General features: G+C 38.2%; 1 protein-coding gene and 1 long non-coding RNA gene across 4 annotated transcripts in view; both read right to left on the reverse strand.

Annotated features, from left to right (window-relative positions):
- Positions 1-8005, reverse strand: part of LOC309505502 (sialic acid-binding Ig-like lectin 14) — a 41784-nt gene extending 33779 nt beyond the window's left edge. The window contains exons 1-6 of one of the 3 annotated variants that reach the window (XM_082178895.1): positions 7910-8005; positions 7654-7736; positions 6998-7393; positions 6350-6637; positions 5874-6134; positions 5562-5660 (exon numbers count right to left, since the gene is read on the reverse strand). In XM_082178895.1, coding sequence (XP_082035021.1) covers positions 5562-5660; positions 5874-6134; positions 6350-6637; positions 6998-7393; positions 7654-7723 — 1114 coding nt within the window. In that variant the 5' untranslated portion in view covers positions 7724-7736; positions 7910-8005. The remainder of the gene's footprint in view (positions 1-5561; positions 5661-5873; positions 6135-6349; positions 6638-6997; positions 7394-7653; positions 7737-7909) is intronic. The other 2 variants (XM_082178899.1, XM_082178896.1) reach the window with 2 other exon arrangements.
- On the reverse strand, positions 3472-5460 carry LOC309505516. Its single transcript, XR_014208464.1, has 3 exons — positions 5436-5460; positions 5192-5309; positions 3472-4997 (listed from the first exon to the last, which is right to left on the reverse strand). It is a non-coding gene; the product is annotated as an uncharacterized lncRNA (long non-coding RNA).
- Positions 8006-17978: the final 9973 nt, after the last annotated feature.

Here is a 17978-nt window from a genome sequence, read left to right on the forward strand (position 1 = left end):
GCATGTTTTGTCCTTTTTTGTCCCTCTTGGTTCTCCTCTTCTTTTTCTATCGTTCCACTGATTAGCCTAATCTTAAGAAGGAGTCTTTTTCTATTCTGTATTATGTATTAAAAGAAAATACAGTACACCCAGAAATGTTCTCATAATTTACTCATCTTTTCGCTACCGATCAACTGTCACCAGCGAGTGCATGAGAGTCGGCTTCATAGGGTCGGCTTGAATGGCTTCGCGTTTGGTGAAGCTTTAAGCGTTCATTGCATTCTCACGGGAGTTTGATGTGAAACTCGCGTGAGAACTGGTGTCTGTTCTTCTGCATGGTTTGTTTTTCATTATTATTATTATCTGTTATTGTTTGTATTTTGTTGTAAGCAATAATGAAAATTCGACATTCGGTTTTTCGGTGCGCTTACGTCACGCTTTAAATTGTCAAGCGTAGACGTACTCAACCCTCTCATGAACGCGCAGGTGACAGTTGGTCGGAAGCGATAGTCTACAGTTTAAACATTTAAAATATTTGGTATTTTTCTTACAAACGCTTATCGTTTCACTTCAGAAGACATTGATTCATCCATTGGGTTCGTATGGATTACTGTAGTTATTGTTGTATGTGCTGTTGTCAACTTTTAGGAACACATGAGCTTGCATTATATGCATTTACAGAGATTATTTATTTTTCAAAAAACTTTTGTTTGTGTTAATCTGAAGAAGGAAATTCGTATACATCTCGGATGACATGAGGGTAAAAGATGAGTAAATGGTGAGGACATTTCTGTACTGTATTTTCTTTTAACACATAATACAGAATAGCAAGAGACATGTCATGGGATTCCTTCTTAAGATTCATCAGTGGAAAGAAAGAAGAAGAGGAACAAGAGGAGGAGGAAACCAAGCAAGAGAAACAAATTGCTGTAAATCCGTTTTGAAATAAGTTGTTTTTCAAATAAAGTTTTCCAAGTGATATCAGATTGTGTGTGTGTACGTATGTTTTTATTGTACTTACCCTGTAACTACATGAAACAAGAGGGTAAGAAGCACCACTTTAATTTACAGCCCGCAATGTCACACTTACCCTGTAACTACATGGAATACTTAGTCTAAATAATTTGCCTAAATAATTTGTTATTTTCCTGGTTGTTACCCCTTTATTCCCAAAACTTTACATATTATTCCCCTATACTGACACGTAAGTACTTTATAGGTACACTGTAATTACCGAAAGTTACACTGTAATTTCATTTTAATTACGCAGTACTTTCCGGGCTGTAATCTAAAGCGTTACCCAAAAAAGTTAAAATAAATCAATTAAAATAAAGTCGACTTTTGAGCTGTAAGCACGTCCCAGCCGGGTTCGTCACTTATTTGGTTCCCCCAGAAACATTTCTGTTGTGGTATGTGTTATTTGCAGCGCGTTTCTGTACTTGGTTGTGTTGTGAGTATTTGGAGCACACGTGTGTTATGAAACTGATGAAGATGTTCTCTTAAAGCTGCAGTAGGTAACTTTTGTAAAAATATTTTTTTTTACATATTTGTTAAAACTGTCATTATGTCCTGAAAAGTAGAATATGAGACAGATAATCTGTGAAAAAATCAAGCTCCCCAGGCTCCTCCCAGTGGTCCTATTGCCATTTGCAGAAATACACCGCTCCCGGTCAGAAACAACCAATCAGAGCCAGGAGGAGTGTCTTAGCAGTGTCAATCAAGCATGTACGCGCTGATCATCACCCCCCTCTCTCGCACAGCGCGTTCGTCGTTCAAAATCAAGATTGCCGGTGTGCCGCAGCTCTGCTAATGAGGGACAAACAACCAAAATTGCCAATTTCTCGAGTGGCACCAGCTCATACAACAAAGACAGGTAAATGGAAAAAGACCAATGACGATAAACAAGCCTATCGGAGCCCATTGACTCAGTGTCAAAGCTCTAGCCACATAACATACAGATAAAATGTCACGCACTGTGCAAAGCAACAATTGAAACCTGCTAATTCACTGGCTTGTCATGTTGCTGAAATAATGTAGCAAACCTTATTTAGCATTACATATCGCTAGAATAATTACTTACACTGTAACGTTAGTTACCGTTATATTATCTTACTACTAGCTATTTATAACTTATAGAAAGAGTGCAACGTTATAAAGTTACATTACATGTATTGCAAAATACGTAATGATTTGAGGACCAAGTTTGTAGTCAAAGTATGGGCAGGTCATAGTCAATGTAAAGCATATTGTTGATGTTTCGTCCCTACCAGTGAATGTGCCATAACTGAAATCCGCCGTCATCGATGGCCCTGCTTACTGTTTTCTAAAAACTCCCTACTGCAGCTTTCATTTGTGGGTGTTTTTTTTCTATATGCATGTTTTTTTTTTTTTTTTTTTTTTTCTATTTGCATGTGTTTTCTTCAGTTGCAGCGCATTGAGCTCTCCCGGCCAGAAATACTCTGCCCCAGCATACCGTCTTTGGTCTGGGTCAGGCCAGAGAATCTTGTCAGCATCACAGGCTATGTTGGCCCTAGCCAGGCAGTGGGGGGTAAAATCCACTTGTATGCCTGTTCCCCGCCGGCACGCATCAACTGAAATATTTGGCAGGCTTCTTCCATTTCATCGTCTTTGTGTAGAAACATCGAACTGATTACTGTCTCTGTAACACATCCTTTTTACAAAATGGAAGCATTCAGAAAACTCTATCTCTATGTGAAGCAATTTGACACATTTCTTTTTATTACAGTGTTATAGTGCAACAGCTACAGTACATGTATGTGTTATAACAGCACAGTGTACTGCACTCAAAAGTTACAGTAGAGAGCAGTCTGAAGTGCATCTACTTGTTTTTCTCCCTGAAGGTTCTTATGATCGGCACTGCTTTTCTCTTTGGCCTTGCCCATCACCTTCCTTATCCTCTTCCTTCACCTCCTCCTCTTCCTCATCCTCTTCCTCCTCCTCCTCTTCCTCCTCCTCCTCCTCTTCCTCCTCCTCCTCTTCCTCCTCCTCCTCCTCCTCCTTTTTCTCCTCTTCCTCTTCATGTAGCTTCACTTTATCTGTCTATTGAAGGATCTGATTGGTGTGTGATCAGTTTTGACTCTTAGTGTTTCCACCTGGGTAATTGTGTGCTAACTGAGCTGAAGCTGTGCTGACTTGAGTGAACAATATTGAATGCTAGTGCTTTCTAAATGACATCATGGTGTAGGCAATGAGAAATGAAGGGATTTGTGTGTAGAGTTTTGCAGTGACACTTCAACAAATCGGACTTATGTGTCAAAACAGGGAAAAGTGTTTATAGTTTAGGGAAATGGGTATTGTTGTGTCAATTCATGGTTTCAAGTTGTACTGAGCACTCCAGCCTAGATTCACCCAGGACACTCCGAGCACTCCCAAACTGCAGGGGGCAACCATGCAACCGGAGTTGGTGGAACCAACTTTTCGGAAGTGTTCTTGGGACCATATTTTCCTGCGCACCCACAGGAAGGGCATGGCATTGAAATGTTTGGTAAGAGCTAGTGATGGCAAAATGAGGCTTCCTGAACCACTGATACCTCACAGCCCATTGCTTCAGCCAAAGGTTCATTACTCGAAGCTTCATTCAGCATTGCTCACTAGTGACACCTAGCTACTGTGCAAAGAAATAGCAGACAAATTCATTCATTCTGAACCAGTGTCCCCCCACAAATGTCACATCACTAGTAAGAGCTCAGTTGGCCCTCTCACCCGTTCCTGAAAAAAGATACTATGACCACAGCTCCTGATCATCCAAAGACGCAACTGGTAGGACAGAATGTGATTGAATGTGTTTGAATGTGTTGAGTTCAGGCTTCTATATGACTTTTGCTTGGTTGTAACGTGCAATTTAAATTAAATAGTGAAGACTTTATTATGTGAACGTAGAACTTGACAGAAGTAATGTTACTCTAAGCATGTGTATTGTTTAAATTATATAAGTTTAATTATGGGATTGGTATTTTAATTATTAACTATTAGAGATCCTAGGTTAATCTGAATGAATTTGTTTGGTTTGGTTTGAGGATTCAGTAACATTTATTTATTATTACTTTGAGAAAGTGGTATTGAGATTTATTTGTAACTAATTCATGTTTTTGGTTTGTGTATCTTAAAGGTTATCAACCTATTCTGTTCCATCCCAAATCTATCAAACCATCTTTAAGAAAATAAAAAATCATAAAGTGAACAGATTTGAGTTGTCCTTTGCATTCATCAGAGATAAAGCAGTTTTCAAGTTTGGGCAGAGCTGTGGTCAGTCAGAAAACACACAGAACTTGACAGGTATGCTTTTTGATAAATGGTGTTATGGTTTTGAAATTTTAGTTCAAAAGCCTGGTTATAGTGTTTAAGCAATCAAGAAAAACTGTAATCTTATATCTAATAGACCTAATATTTTGCTTACATTTTTCAACAACAACAAAAAAACTCCACACAAATTTCCATGTTCTACACAGTTTCTCATATGTATGGATAATGTACACCTGGGGGGTATACAATTTACTTTAGTTCTACAAACATCCTTTAAAACACAGAAAGGGTGAAATGATGCATTTGAACACTTTGAAGTAATTCACAGTTTAATTGTAAAAAATAAAATAAAAGTACACCGGAGCATGAAGAAAACAATATGGAATGACAAAACTATTCAATTCATAATTTTTATACTGTATAATACAATATACATATATAAATGGATAAGGATTTTTAATCCTAAAGACAAAAATTAAGCTCAGATAGGATAAAGTTTATGTACTGTATTTGTAAAAAGTATAGCCTATATTAAATATAGACTAAATTATATAAACATAACAAATGAAATAGCAATAACCTCCAGATATTTTACAATTTTAGATTAAGCAAAATACAACATAATGGGAATTTAAGGACCTCCCTATGAGCTTTTTTAATAATAAACTTTCTGATGTCCTTGTTGGTCATAAAAAACCTCCAGTATAACTTCAGTGTCTGTGTCTGTGGCCATCACTTCATGTATCTTGTCTCTGCTGGAAAACATATTCAGGGAATAAGACAAGCAAATGGAGTAAAATATACTGATTATCATGACTGTGGACAACAGTGTTCACATGCTTTCACATCAACCAGAATCCCATCTCAATATCACTCAAAACACCTTCATGTAAATAGTATAAGATGCACGAGGTGCAACAAAATGTAGACATTTTAAGCACTTCCGTACCTGTGCCAAGACTCATGACAGCACAAAACCACAGAGAAGATGACTGCTGAAAATGATATCCCAAACAAAAATCCTATTATCATTCTAATGTCCACTTGCATTTGGATAGCTTCTTTACCTTGAATTTAAGAACACAAATTGTTATAATCTTGAATTTCTTACATGTGTCTATATATAAGTGAATTATGTTTGTAAGTCTGTGGCATGGTTATCAACATTTCATGTGGAATCTGGTTCTACTTACAAATGACATTGATAGTGATGGATTGAATGGAAGTTGTCAATCCAGGAACATTGGCTGATTGGCTAAATCATAATCGCCCTGAAATAAACATACAGTGTCTAAAGTGCATAAAATGCTGAGTATTACCTGAAGTTGTATTGGTGGAATTAAGCAGATCGTCCTTGCCAAGCAAGTTTCCACCTCCGGGAGTGAAGGACTTGTTTATTTTCGATTCATTTGTGTCACCTAGCATGTGATAAATGTTTGATGTTATGATTAATTAAGACATATATTCAGACTTTAGGGTTGTCCCCTGCAAACACGCAATGAACTTTCATAGATGTATCATAATTCAGTATTTCAACAGTTGCCATGTTATCAGTTTCGTAATTTTTAATGTTGTAAGTCTGTGACATTGTTAGGTTATCAACATTTCATGTGGAATCTGGTTCTACTAACGAATGACATTGATAGTGATGGATGCATTCAAAGTCTCCCTCATATAAGTCATCTCACAGACGTATATCCCAGCATGCTCCTTTCTCACATTGTTAATCATGAGATTTTCTGCAGACGTGTAGTTCCTGATTTTATCTGCAGTTCCACTGAACCTCCATACAGGATCAGAGGACGGTGGGTGACTCTCAACAGTGCAGTTCAGGCGGAGAGTGTCACCTTCCATCACTGTGTCATCGCCAAGAATTCGAAGAGTCTGTACATCTGAAAAGAGCAACTGCATTAGTTTTGACACCATATAGACACAGTATGCAAGAAATAAATAATTTTAGTTCTACTCATTGATCAATGGTAGAAGATGGTAGATCTGAGCAGTGCTACACTCTTCTAAACTGAATTTCAGAATTTTTGTTTTTAGCAATTGTCAAAGAAACATGCCTTTTCAAGAAGTTTGGTTAAATATGTATACTTGTACTCACACGTGACTTCTAGAGTCCTACTGGCACTGATGGTTTTGTTTCCATAGCTCACGTCACATCCTACAGTGGCATTGTGCATGTTGGAGGTTGGAGTCAAGGGCAAAGTTGAGATGTAAAGGCTTCTGGTGATCAGAGTGATGTCATCCTTGAGATTGGGGATATTTTCTCCTCTTGTCTTGATCCACCATGTTATTTCAGGTGGAGTTTCCGGGCAAGGAAAAGGAGCTGAACATGTCAGATTGGCTTCCACTCCTTCACTGAGAGAAGGAATATCCATTTTAGGCTCGTCTGCAAAGAGAGGTACACAACATATTGTAGACAATGCAGATTTCCACAGTGTAAATAACTGAGTCATTCTTTGAGGACAGATTCAGATCAAATGCATATTTAAGATGAAAAGAAAAAGCAGTGTGATTAGCATAGCACAACCGTTTAAGTTTCTTTATCTAAGAGATCATGTCCAACATGATCCTCTGCTCTCATGATCATGATCCTCTACATGATCCTCATGTTCCTCTGCTGAGATTATGAAATCATAGCATCAGAAAGTGTGAAACAACTCTGAAACAACTGAGAACTGAAAGAGAACATCAGACTAGAGAAAAAGGCAGGACCTTTTAATATTTGCCAAACACAAGCAAGCATTACCTTGAATGATGATTTTAACTGTGGGATTATATGTGCTTCTATGTTTTCCCTGCCCCTCCACTCTGAATGCATATTCATTTTCATCTTCCGCTTTTATATCTTTCATGATGATGCTGCAGTTGTTTTTGGTCAGATCAGGTTCAAGCATCTTAATCCGCTCTGTTTCAGTTTCCTTCTCTTCCAGTTTGTTTGGTTGTTGTGTACTCACTTTCCTCATGAAAATACTACCATCAGTTTTACATTGACCATTTTTATTACACACTATCCACTGAACGTTATCAATAGGTTTTGCTGCTTCTGGATAGGTGAAGGTACATGAAATCAGAGCACATAATCCTGGAACTGCAGTAATTTCTGGCGGATTGAAGGTGATGGTCCAGTGCTCTTTTCCATGGCCTTGAATAACAGAAGAAAGTGATGAAATGCCTGGACACAGGACATCTCGTATCTTAAAATAATAGTTGCCTGTTCATGCTCAATACATGTGCATGTATGAAGCTACATAAACTGCACATGTACATAGTGTGTATGATGTACATTTTACATATAGAAGTGATGGTTGAGGAGTGTGAAGTTTTATTGAAAAAAATTTTTTTTTTTCAAATTTAGTACAAATATTTCAACTTAAATGTTACTGTAAAACATGTAATACGTACCTGTACACAAAATATTGAATACTAACATAGAGAGGATTGTACAGCTTGAAATGATCTGCATTTTAAACATGCATTCCACAGATCTGTACACACAAAAAAGAAACATTGCTTGAGCATTAATATAAATGCTATGCATTCAAATTTTCAATATATTATTCAATATTTGAATGTGGCAGTGCATATATAAAATATGTGTCATGCCAGTAAAGAAAACTGCATATGAAATTAAAATTGACAGCATTAAAATTGACCTTACCGCCTCAAGTCAAACCGTTCACAGTGTTCTCAGAAGCTTTAGTTGTAAACTGCAGAAGCAGCACATGGGTGTACAAGCTGCATCCTTCCTCTAGTGGAGCACTTCCTCATTAAACTGACTTGCACATATAAGGGATTGTTGTGCATGACAAGCATAAATATGGAAATAATTAGCATAATTCAGTAAAACACATACATTAACCGTACTTTGATTCTGTCAGGTATGAGGGTGATGGAAGGAGCAAGGACTCAATTACAAGAAAAATTGGGCTTTATTAATAATAAAAAATAAAACAAAAAGCAAACAAAAACTACCCCGAGGGGGAAAAACAAGACTGACTTGACCACAGGAGGAACATATAAGGGTAGACATATGACTAGACAAGGTGAGACTAAAGTAAGCTCTGACTAAAAACTGCATTAGACTATCAAACAAAAAATGTAGCACAGAGAGTATATAATGACCTGGCAAACCATGAGGGCAAAAGAACACATATAAAGGGAGCTGAGAACAAGAGGAATAGGTGAACACACTCAGACAAATGAGGACTCAACTAGACAAGAGGCCGTGGTGGGAAACAAGGAGACAGGAACAGAGGAGCACAAGGCAAACACAAACAAAGCCATATGTTCAAGCACAACACAAACATAGAGATCTGAAACAAAGACAACACAGTCAAAGCTGCCAGGGCAGAACCCTTACAGATTCAAATGTATCTATAGCCAAATAATTTGTTTTTAGATTTGGAAGAGATAAAGGCAATTAAGTTTTGGTCTAATGGAAATGGGAAAATATATATATATTTTACTACAAGGCTTCCAGTAAAGCCAAGTGACCACATTTATTAAGTTAATTCACAATATTCACACGTTCTTTCTTACAGTTTTTCTCGATTGCTTAAACACATTTCTTAAAACTATTCCTCGTATTCTCAAAACAGTAAACACAAATCCATAACGTTAAGCTCTACACTCAAAACCATTCACTCTTGCTGAAAAAAACTAACTTTGCCCTCAGACATCACACACAAGCCCTCACAAACACACACACTACAACATTGTCTTACACACTGGTGCAATAAATTCAAAACAGCATTTCCAAAACTGGTAAGTTATGTTGCTTGTGGTTCTCCCCCTCACAAACCTTTTCACAAGATGAACACAAAAGTCAACCAATGGATACATTGGTAATTTTTTTTATTCCTTAATGTACGGTGGCCGAGAGAGCTCAACGCGCAGCAACTGAAGAAAACACATGCAAATAGAAAAAAACACCCGCAAATTAAGAAAACATCTTCATCAGTTTCACAACACACGTGTGCTCCAAATAACACAACCAAGTACAGAAACGCGCTGCAAATAACACAGACCACAATGGAATTTGTTTCCAGGGAAACCAAATAAGTGATGAAGGTAGAGCTCTTGAAGTGGGACTTTGGAGTGAGCAGGGCACTAGTGTGCCATTATGTAATGAATTGATTATTGATTGATTATGTAATAAATATAATGCTGTTAACATATCGGTTGCAAATATATAATTTTTTTTATAAAGATTGAGCGTTTAAAATATGCATTATATATCTGTGTGTGAGTGTCTCAACTTTAAAACTTTGTACCCTACATTACCTAACATTTCTTATGAAACTTTTCTTTATGAAAATGTAAACATAACATGAAAAAATGTGTTCAGTGTAACTGATGAATAGATTAATATATTTCCCTCATGTTCTTTTTCTCTATCTTTTTTATTTATTTTAGTTTTCAGCTCATTGTTATTTTCTCATTTGTATTCTGATGACATTGAACATATTGTTACAGTAATACATTTTGTATATTGTATACAAGTTGTATGTCATAAAAATGTAATCTCTGTATGTTTTGCAACAACAACAAAAAACAAAAAAGTTAAAATAAATCAAATAAAATAAAGTCGACTTTTGAGCTGTAAGCACGTCCCAGCCGGGTTCGTCACTTATTTGGTTCCCCCAGAAACATTTCTGTTGTGGTATGTGTTATTTGCAGCGCGTTTCTGTACTTGGTTGTGTTGTGAGTATTTGGAGCACACGTGTGTTATGAAACTGATGAAGATGTTCTCTTAAAGCTGCAGTTTTGTAAAAATGTATTTTTTTACATATTTGTTAAAACTGTCATTATGTCCTGAAAAGTAGAATATGAGACAGATAATCTGTGAAAAAATCAAGCTCCCCAGGCTCCTCCCAGTGGTCCTATTGCCATTTGCAGAAATATACCGCTCCCGGTAAGAAACAACCAATCAGAGCCAGGAGGAGTGTCTTAGCAGTGTCAATCAAGCTTGTGTACGCGCTGATCACACCCCTCTCTCGCACAGCGCGTTCGTCGTTCAAAATCAAGATTGCCGGTGTGCCGCAGCTCTGCTAATGAGGGACAAACAACCAATTTGCCAATTTCTCGAGTGGCACCAGCTCATTCAACAAAGACAGGTAAACGGCAAAAGACCGATGACGATAAACAAGCCCGTCGGAGCCCATTGACTCAGTAACAAAACTCTAGCCGCATAACATACAGATAAAATGTCACGCACTGTGCAAAGCAACAATTGAAACCTGCTAATTCACTGGCTTGTCATGTTGCTGAAATAATGTACTAGCAAACCTAATTTAGCATTACATATCGCTAGAATAATTACTTACATACTATAACGTTAGTTACCGTTATATTATCTTACTACTAGCTATTTATAACTTATAGAAAGAGTGCAACGTTATAAAGTAACATTACATGTATTGCAAAATACGTAATGATTTGAGGACCAAGTTTGTAGTCAAAGTATGGGCAGGTCATAGTCAATGTAAAGCATATTGTTGATGTTTCGTCCCTACCAGTGAATGTGCCATAACTGAAATCCGCCGTCATCGATGGCCCTGCTTACTGTTTTCTAAAAACTCCCTACTGCAGCTTTCATTTGTGGGTGTTTTTTTTCTATATGCATGGTTTTTTTTGGGGTTTTTTTTATTTGCATGTGTTTTCTTCAGTTGCAGCGCATTGAGCTCTCCCGGCCAGAAATACTCTGCCCCAGCATACCGTCTTTGGTCTGGGTCAGGCCAGAGAATCTTGTCAGCAACACAGGCTATGTTGACCCTAGCCAGGCAGTGGGGGGTAAAATCCACTTGTATGCCTGTTCCCCGCCGGCACGCATCAACTGAAATATTTGGCAGGCTTCTTCCATTTCATCGTCTTTGTGTAGAAACATAGAACTGATTACTGTCTCTGTAACACATCCTTTTTACAAAATGGAAGCATTCAGAAAACTCCATCTCTATGTGAAGCAATTTGACACATTTCTTTTTATTACAGTAGTATAGGGCAACAGCTACAGTACATGTATGTGTTATAACAGCACAGTGTACTGCACTCAAAAGTTACAGTAGAGAGCAGTCTGAAGTACATCTACTTGTTTTTCTCCCTGAAGGTTCTTATGATCGGCACTGCTTTTCCTCTTTGGCCTTGCCTTCATCATCCTCCTCCTCTTCCTCTTCCTCTTCCTCCTCCTCCTCCTCTTCCTCCTCCTCCTCTTCCTCCTCTTCCTGCTCTTTCTCCTCTTCCTCCTCATCCTCCTCCTCCTTTTCCTCCTCTCCTCCTCCTCCTTCCTCTTCCTCCTCCTCCTCCTCTTCCTCCTCCTCCTCCTCCTCCTCCTCCTCCTCTTCCTCCTCTTCCTCTTCATGTAGCTTCACTTTATCTGTCTATTGAAGGATCTGATTGGTGTGTGATCAATTTTGACTCTTAGTGTTTCCACCTGGGTAATTGTGTGCTAACTGAGCTGAAGCTGTGCTGACTTGAGTGAACAATATTGAATGCTAGTGCTTTCTAAATGAAATGACAACATGGTGCAGGCAATGATAAATGAAGGGATTTGTGTGTGCAGTGACAGTTCAACAAATCTGACTTATGTGTCAAAACAGGGAATAGTGTTTATAGTTTAGGGAAATGGGTATTGTTGTGTCAATTCATGGTTTCAAGTTGTACTGAGCACTCCAGCCTAGATTCACCCAGGACACTCCGAGCACTCCCAAACTGCAGGGGGGCAACCATGCAACCGGAGTTGGTGGAACCAACTTTTCGGAAGTGTTCTTGGGACCATATTTGCCTGCGCACCCACAGGAAGGGCTAGCCTGGCTGCGCCCTCCTACGCACTTCCGCTCAATTTCATTTTCCTTCAAGTACTACGTCTGGGACTGCTGTATATTCTTAGGTTTCCAGAAACCAATTTTTTGTAGGACCAATCAGCGAACAGAGGGAGTGGCTGAGAACGATGACGTTGATGTAGTGCGTCAGTTTGCGTTGGAGTTCAGTAATGGCAGCAGAGAAAGACGTGAGAAAAGCTATTCGGTCCGTTGTTGCAAAACTGCCGAATATATAGAAGTTAAAGCCGGAGCAAGAACAATGTTTGCTAAGTTTTGTTGGTGGCCATGATGTTGTGACCCTCCTCCCCACGGGGTTCGGGAAAAGTTTGATTTTCCAGCTCACTCCGCTAATGAGTTAGCTAAGGCGAACGATAGGGATGCAAAGGCGATAGTTGTTGTCGTCTCCCCTCTTGTTGCACTAATGGAGGACCAAGTGAAGGAGGCAGAAAAGTTAGGAGTTCGTGCTGGGCAGCTCGGCGTGCACGATGACCGTGACATTTTGGACGGTGATCACTGTACAGCATTTGCGGCAGATCCGAAACGACCGCAGCGGCATAGATATGTAAACTAGATGTCGCCTTAAAGACATTCGTTCCAATGAACTGCCGTAGACAAGGCGACTTCTAGTGTATATATCTATGCACCAGTCTGCGCACACGTCACACACCAGGATGCGCGCGCGCCCTCAGAGAGGTAAAAACGATATAAATAGGCTACTGTTCGTTTTCTCACACAAACCGCTCGTTTCGTGTCTTAGGCCATCAATGTGTACTAACGATGGGGAAGTGTTTAATTTGGACGATGGGGAATTGTTTTCATTTGGACTCTGTGCATGCTCTTTGAGACAGTGACCACAGACCTGCATTAAATGACTGAGTGTCAAATATACATTTAGAATTTACAATTGTTCCTTGAACTCTTAAATTCGATGAACAAAACCTGCAGCTCTCGTTGACAGACATCTTATTCTAAACATAATCCTCTGATCATTCGGACTTGTTGTTTCCGGCCGGTTTCGGCGCATGACATACGTCACGACTACACGTTAGCGATTGGCTATGGCAGATCCTGAGTGACTCTGGGCAGATCCAATAGTTTTGAACTTTAACAGCGAACCCGCCTACAAGGAAGTAAACGTTTCTCAATGGAGAGAGGCCAGACTCTCTGTACAAATGAAATGTACGAGAGTCTGGTAGAACCAGGCGAAGGAAGGGCATGGCATTGAAATGTTTGGTAAGAGCTAGTGATGGCAAAATGAGGCTTCCTGAACCACTGATACCTCGCAGCCCATTGCTTCAGCCAAAGGTTCATTACTCAAAGCTTCATTCAGCATTGCTCACTAGTGACACCTAGCTACTGTGCAAAGAAATAGCAGACAAATTCATTCATTCTGAACCTGTATATATATTTTAGAAAAATATTTGTATAAATAAAAATATGTATTTATTTATTTATTTTGTACTCGCTGTTGATGTATGTAACCTTTCATTTGCAATAATAAAAAGACATGAGCAGACATTTGTCCATTACTGTGTATAATATAAAATATGTATCTTTCTCTGTCTGAATTTACTTGTGCAGAGTCACACACACAGTTAATTAATTATTCATTAATTGTTTGGATAGTGACAGTATGAACAACAACAGTGACACTGTGTTGAGTGCAGTGCTTATGTTGGAGGGAGTGTAATAAAGTAAACTGCAACAGAATAGTCTGGAAGGAAGGATTACAATCTATTTTTATTGAGAAACAGAATTATTTCAAGTGTGTTGGGGTAACACACTTATTTAAAAAATGGCAGTGCCAGCTGGTATAAATGAGGATACTGATGCTTCTGTTGAGCCCAGACAGGGGAGGATTCCCTCTTTCTTGCTGACTCCATTACCAGGAAAAAGGAAGAGTCACAAAAAGCAAACAAATCCAAAAGGACAATCCAAATAAAAAAATCCAGAGCAATCCAAATAATCTTATCTAATTAATATAACAAGACTATAATATAGCTAAGCCTACTATAATTAATACTAACAATATACTATAACTATTCTAACCTGATAATGTAATAATATACAGCCCTAACACATATATGACACAATAACGACAATGACAATGATAGTTATCTAACTCTCTGACTCTGACACTACTACAACTGCTTTTACTGACAACACCCACAAGGTGGCGCGAGTTTCGAACCGCCTTTTATCCGGAAGCGACACTCAGACCAAACCGATGACGTATCCACACAAACCGAGGCCTCGTTTGTCATCAGTCACGTGATTTTCACGTTAACAACACAAGCCTCGAATCGCGGCTTCATCTGGCACGCCCATTTTTTCTCAACACAAGCTCCGACCTCTTATACTGTCTATGGCTTCGACGCCTCGGTTCAAATCGAGTGCCGAAGTTATGACGTCACTTTGTAGGCCAAAACGCGGAAGTGAGTTAGCATTTTAGCACTACGGGTTCCCTCGCCCTAAAGTCTATGGGTTTTTTGAATGGGTTTTTGCTAAATCGCCTGAAATAAGGTCTGTGGTTAACAAAGCCTCTAAATATTTTCACGTTTTGATCTATGACATAAAACACACCAGTTATAACCTGCTTGTGATTTTTTAAAACTTTATTGTGTCTTAAAAACGGTGGTTGCTAACAAGTTGCTAAAAGGGACTACATCCTTTGGCGGAGACTTTAGACGTCATCATGACAAACATGAAATCTCTCACTAGCCCGCGTTTCAGCTTCACGTTCTTAGAAGTTTACCTTTCAGTTAATATAGCCTACATAACGTTATTTTTGTTTTGTCCCGAGATGCAACCACAAGTCATCGAATTAAATCTCGTTTGTTTTCCGTCCGATGTTATCCAGCGGAGACTCTGGGTTCGTGCCAGATGGAGTAAAAAAGGCTAGCAGTAGCAAGAATAAACGTTTTTCATAACCAAATCAACAGCTAAAATACCTTTTGTCTTTCTCTTAAAATATCTAAAAGCTTGTTTACTTTGCCACTGTTTAATAGATTAGATCCGCTGCAGTTTTATTAAAGGCTAACGTTACGTTGAGAAATGTGTTTAATTAAAATATTCAAAATAATACCTGGTTTATTGACTTTTATTGTAACTTGTTTGGATATAATTATAGAAAGGGTGGGTCCTGCACCTTGTGAACTTGGCTTTTACCCACCTATAATAATATGATTGTATTTGTAAACAGCATTGCCGGTAGTTAAAGCAGGCAATGATATTAATCTTTGTTATTTTAGTAGTAAATGTTAACTATATTTAATGTGCTATATAAACGTGGACAATTCCCAGAGAACACGCTGATATGTATAGCCTTAATGCACTGTAAGTTGACTGTCTGACAAATACACAAATTAAATGTTAAACTATTGCATATTACTTGTATACTATTGTAACTACACTCCAGTCAGCTCACAGTAATGTGAATGTGAGATAAAATTTACTACACAGGCTCTCACATTGGGGCTTGTGGATTACCAGGTAAAAATAGAAAATGTTAACAAAATGAGTATATATGGTTTATTTAGGGAACATATATGGTTTAAATATAATATATTATAATAAGCATTTGCTATTGACAATTCTCTTTAAATTCAACATATATAATTATATACAACTATTATATTAAATGTTTGGAATTGAACTGCGTTATGCTTGTTCAGAGATTATTTGTATAGTTATCTTAAATACATAGAACACTATTATAACTCCTCTATCTCTCCCTAGTTTTACTTACTCGATTAACCTTGTACCTCATGCTGGCCCTTACAATACCGGCAAGTAAACCAGCATCTAAGCTGCACTGTTCATGTCCAGATTTATAGTTGTTCTCTCTTCGATCTATGGTTTTTCTATCGTCTAAGAAAAAGGACATGGAAATTGATACGGCCATAGCTAACGTTAGTGCTTCTGAGATTGTTAAAGCGCGTTTTTTTTTTTCCTGGCGAATTAGCAAATGGTATGCAAACATACAATCAAACATAATAATACAGTGAAAGATAATCTTTAAAGTTTATTTGGGGCACAATGATCAGGCATAATAATCTTAATCACAAAGAAAATAATATTAAGGTTTATGTAAACTAACAAAATAATAAACGAATAAATAAAACATTAACAAAATATTTAAAAAATCTCAGAGAGGCACGCATAAACAAAATTAGTTTCTAACATTTTTTGAAAAACAGAAGGGGCAGTATTTCTCATGAAAAAGTGGATAAGTGTTCATACCATAGACTGTAAAAACATACCATAGACTGTAAAAATAGGTTCATACCATAGACTGTAAAAAATAAGTTCATACACAGCGCAGATCATAATGAGCGAGCGAGTGAGTTTGAGGAAGCTTGATGATGACGTTGATCCGCGACCATGGTGTGCTGTAGTCCGTTGATAGCCTACCGTTAGCATTTTATATCCGACGGCTTTATTTAGGCTTCAAAATGTATACATTTTGGATTAACTTGTAAAGATTATCTTGATAGACAAAACGTGTAAGGGTCACAACTCTTTGTTGAACACAGATCTTATTTTTTGCGATTTTCCAAAAGTCTATGGGGAAAATGCATTGCTTTTTGATCGAGGGAACCCATGCGCCGCTAACTTCCGGGTTGGCCTACACTCTAAAAAACGTTGGGTTATTTTGTGTACCCAATAGCTGGGTTAAAAATATTGGGTCGTTCTGTTGGGTTATTCGGATCATTTATTGGGTTGTTTCTATAACAACGCAGCCCGTTGGGTTAAAATTCAAATTTCAACGGTTGATCCCCGCAGCTGACAGAAGATACACGGGTGAGTTAATATTACACTATAGCCTACAGTATGCATATTGTATACATGTTTGTTTTTTTCGATATGTGACTTTAAGCTCTTACATAGTATTATTGCCGTTTTTTTCTAAATGTTCAGTTCAATTTCCATGTTTATTTCTCCCAGCTGACTGCTTTTTGTCCGCTATCTGCGACTAACGACACCAATATGGCAATATAGCCAGCCAATTTCTTAATTCAGATTCAGATTCAGATTCAGTTTATTGTCATTGACAAAATACAAGTACAAAGCCAATGAAACATAGTTAGCATCTGACCAGGAGTGCAAACAGGAATACTAATAATAAAATAACAATAATAAAAATAAAAAAAAGGTTTTTTTTTTTTTTTTTTTAAAGAGCAGAATAAAGAATACAGATGCAGAGACCAGCTCAAGTGCAGTTGTCTAACAAAGTTGGGGGTTGGAATATGTATAACTGGCCAATGGCCACAACCGGGTTGGATGTAGTGTTCCTCATTTTAGTTTAGCGTTTAGTCTATTAACCGCAGATGGGCAGAAACTGTTCCTGAATCTGCTCGTGCGACAGCGAAAGCTCCTATATCGTCTCCCAGATGGGAGAAGAGTAAATAGTCCATGGGTGGGATGAGAAGTGTCTTTAATAATGCATCTTACCCTTTGTAGGCATCGCTCATGGTAAATGTCTTTGATCGAAGGCAGTTTAGTACCAATGATGTTTTGGGCCGTTTTGACCACCCGTTGGAGGGCATTCTGGTCTGAAACAGTGCAGTTGCCATACCACACTGTGATACAGTTTGTTAAGATGCTTTGAATAACGCATAGGTAGAAGTTCAGCAGTATAAGGGGGGACAGGCGGGCTTTCTTTAGTTTCCTAAGGAAGTAGAGGCGCTGTTGTGCCTTTTTGATGAGACTAGCAGTATTGATGGTCCAGGTAAGGTCCTCAGAAATATGTACACCCAGGAATTTGAAACTAGACACTCTTTCCACTTGAGACCCATCAATATAAATGGGAGTGTGTGTGTAGCCTTTCTTAGTCCGCCGGTAGTCCACAATCAGCTCCTTAGTCTTCTGGGTATTGAGTATAAGATTATTGCTTGCACACCACTCTAT

This window comes from Leuciscus leuciscus, assembly GCF_965113295.1.
Source record: "Leuciscus leuciscus genome assembly, chromosome: 9".
NCBI lineage: Eukaryota > Metazoa > Chordata > Actinopteri > Cypriniformes > Leuciscidae > Leuciscus > Leuciscus leuciscus.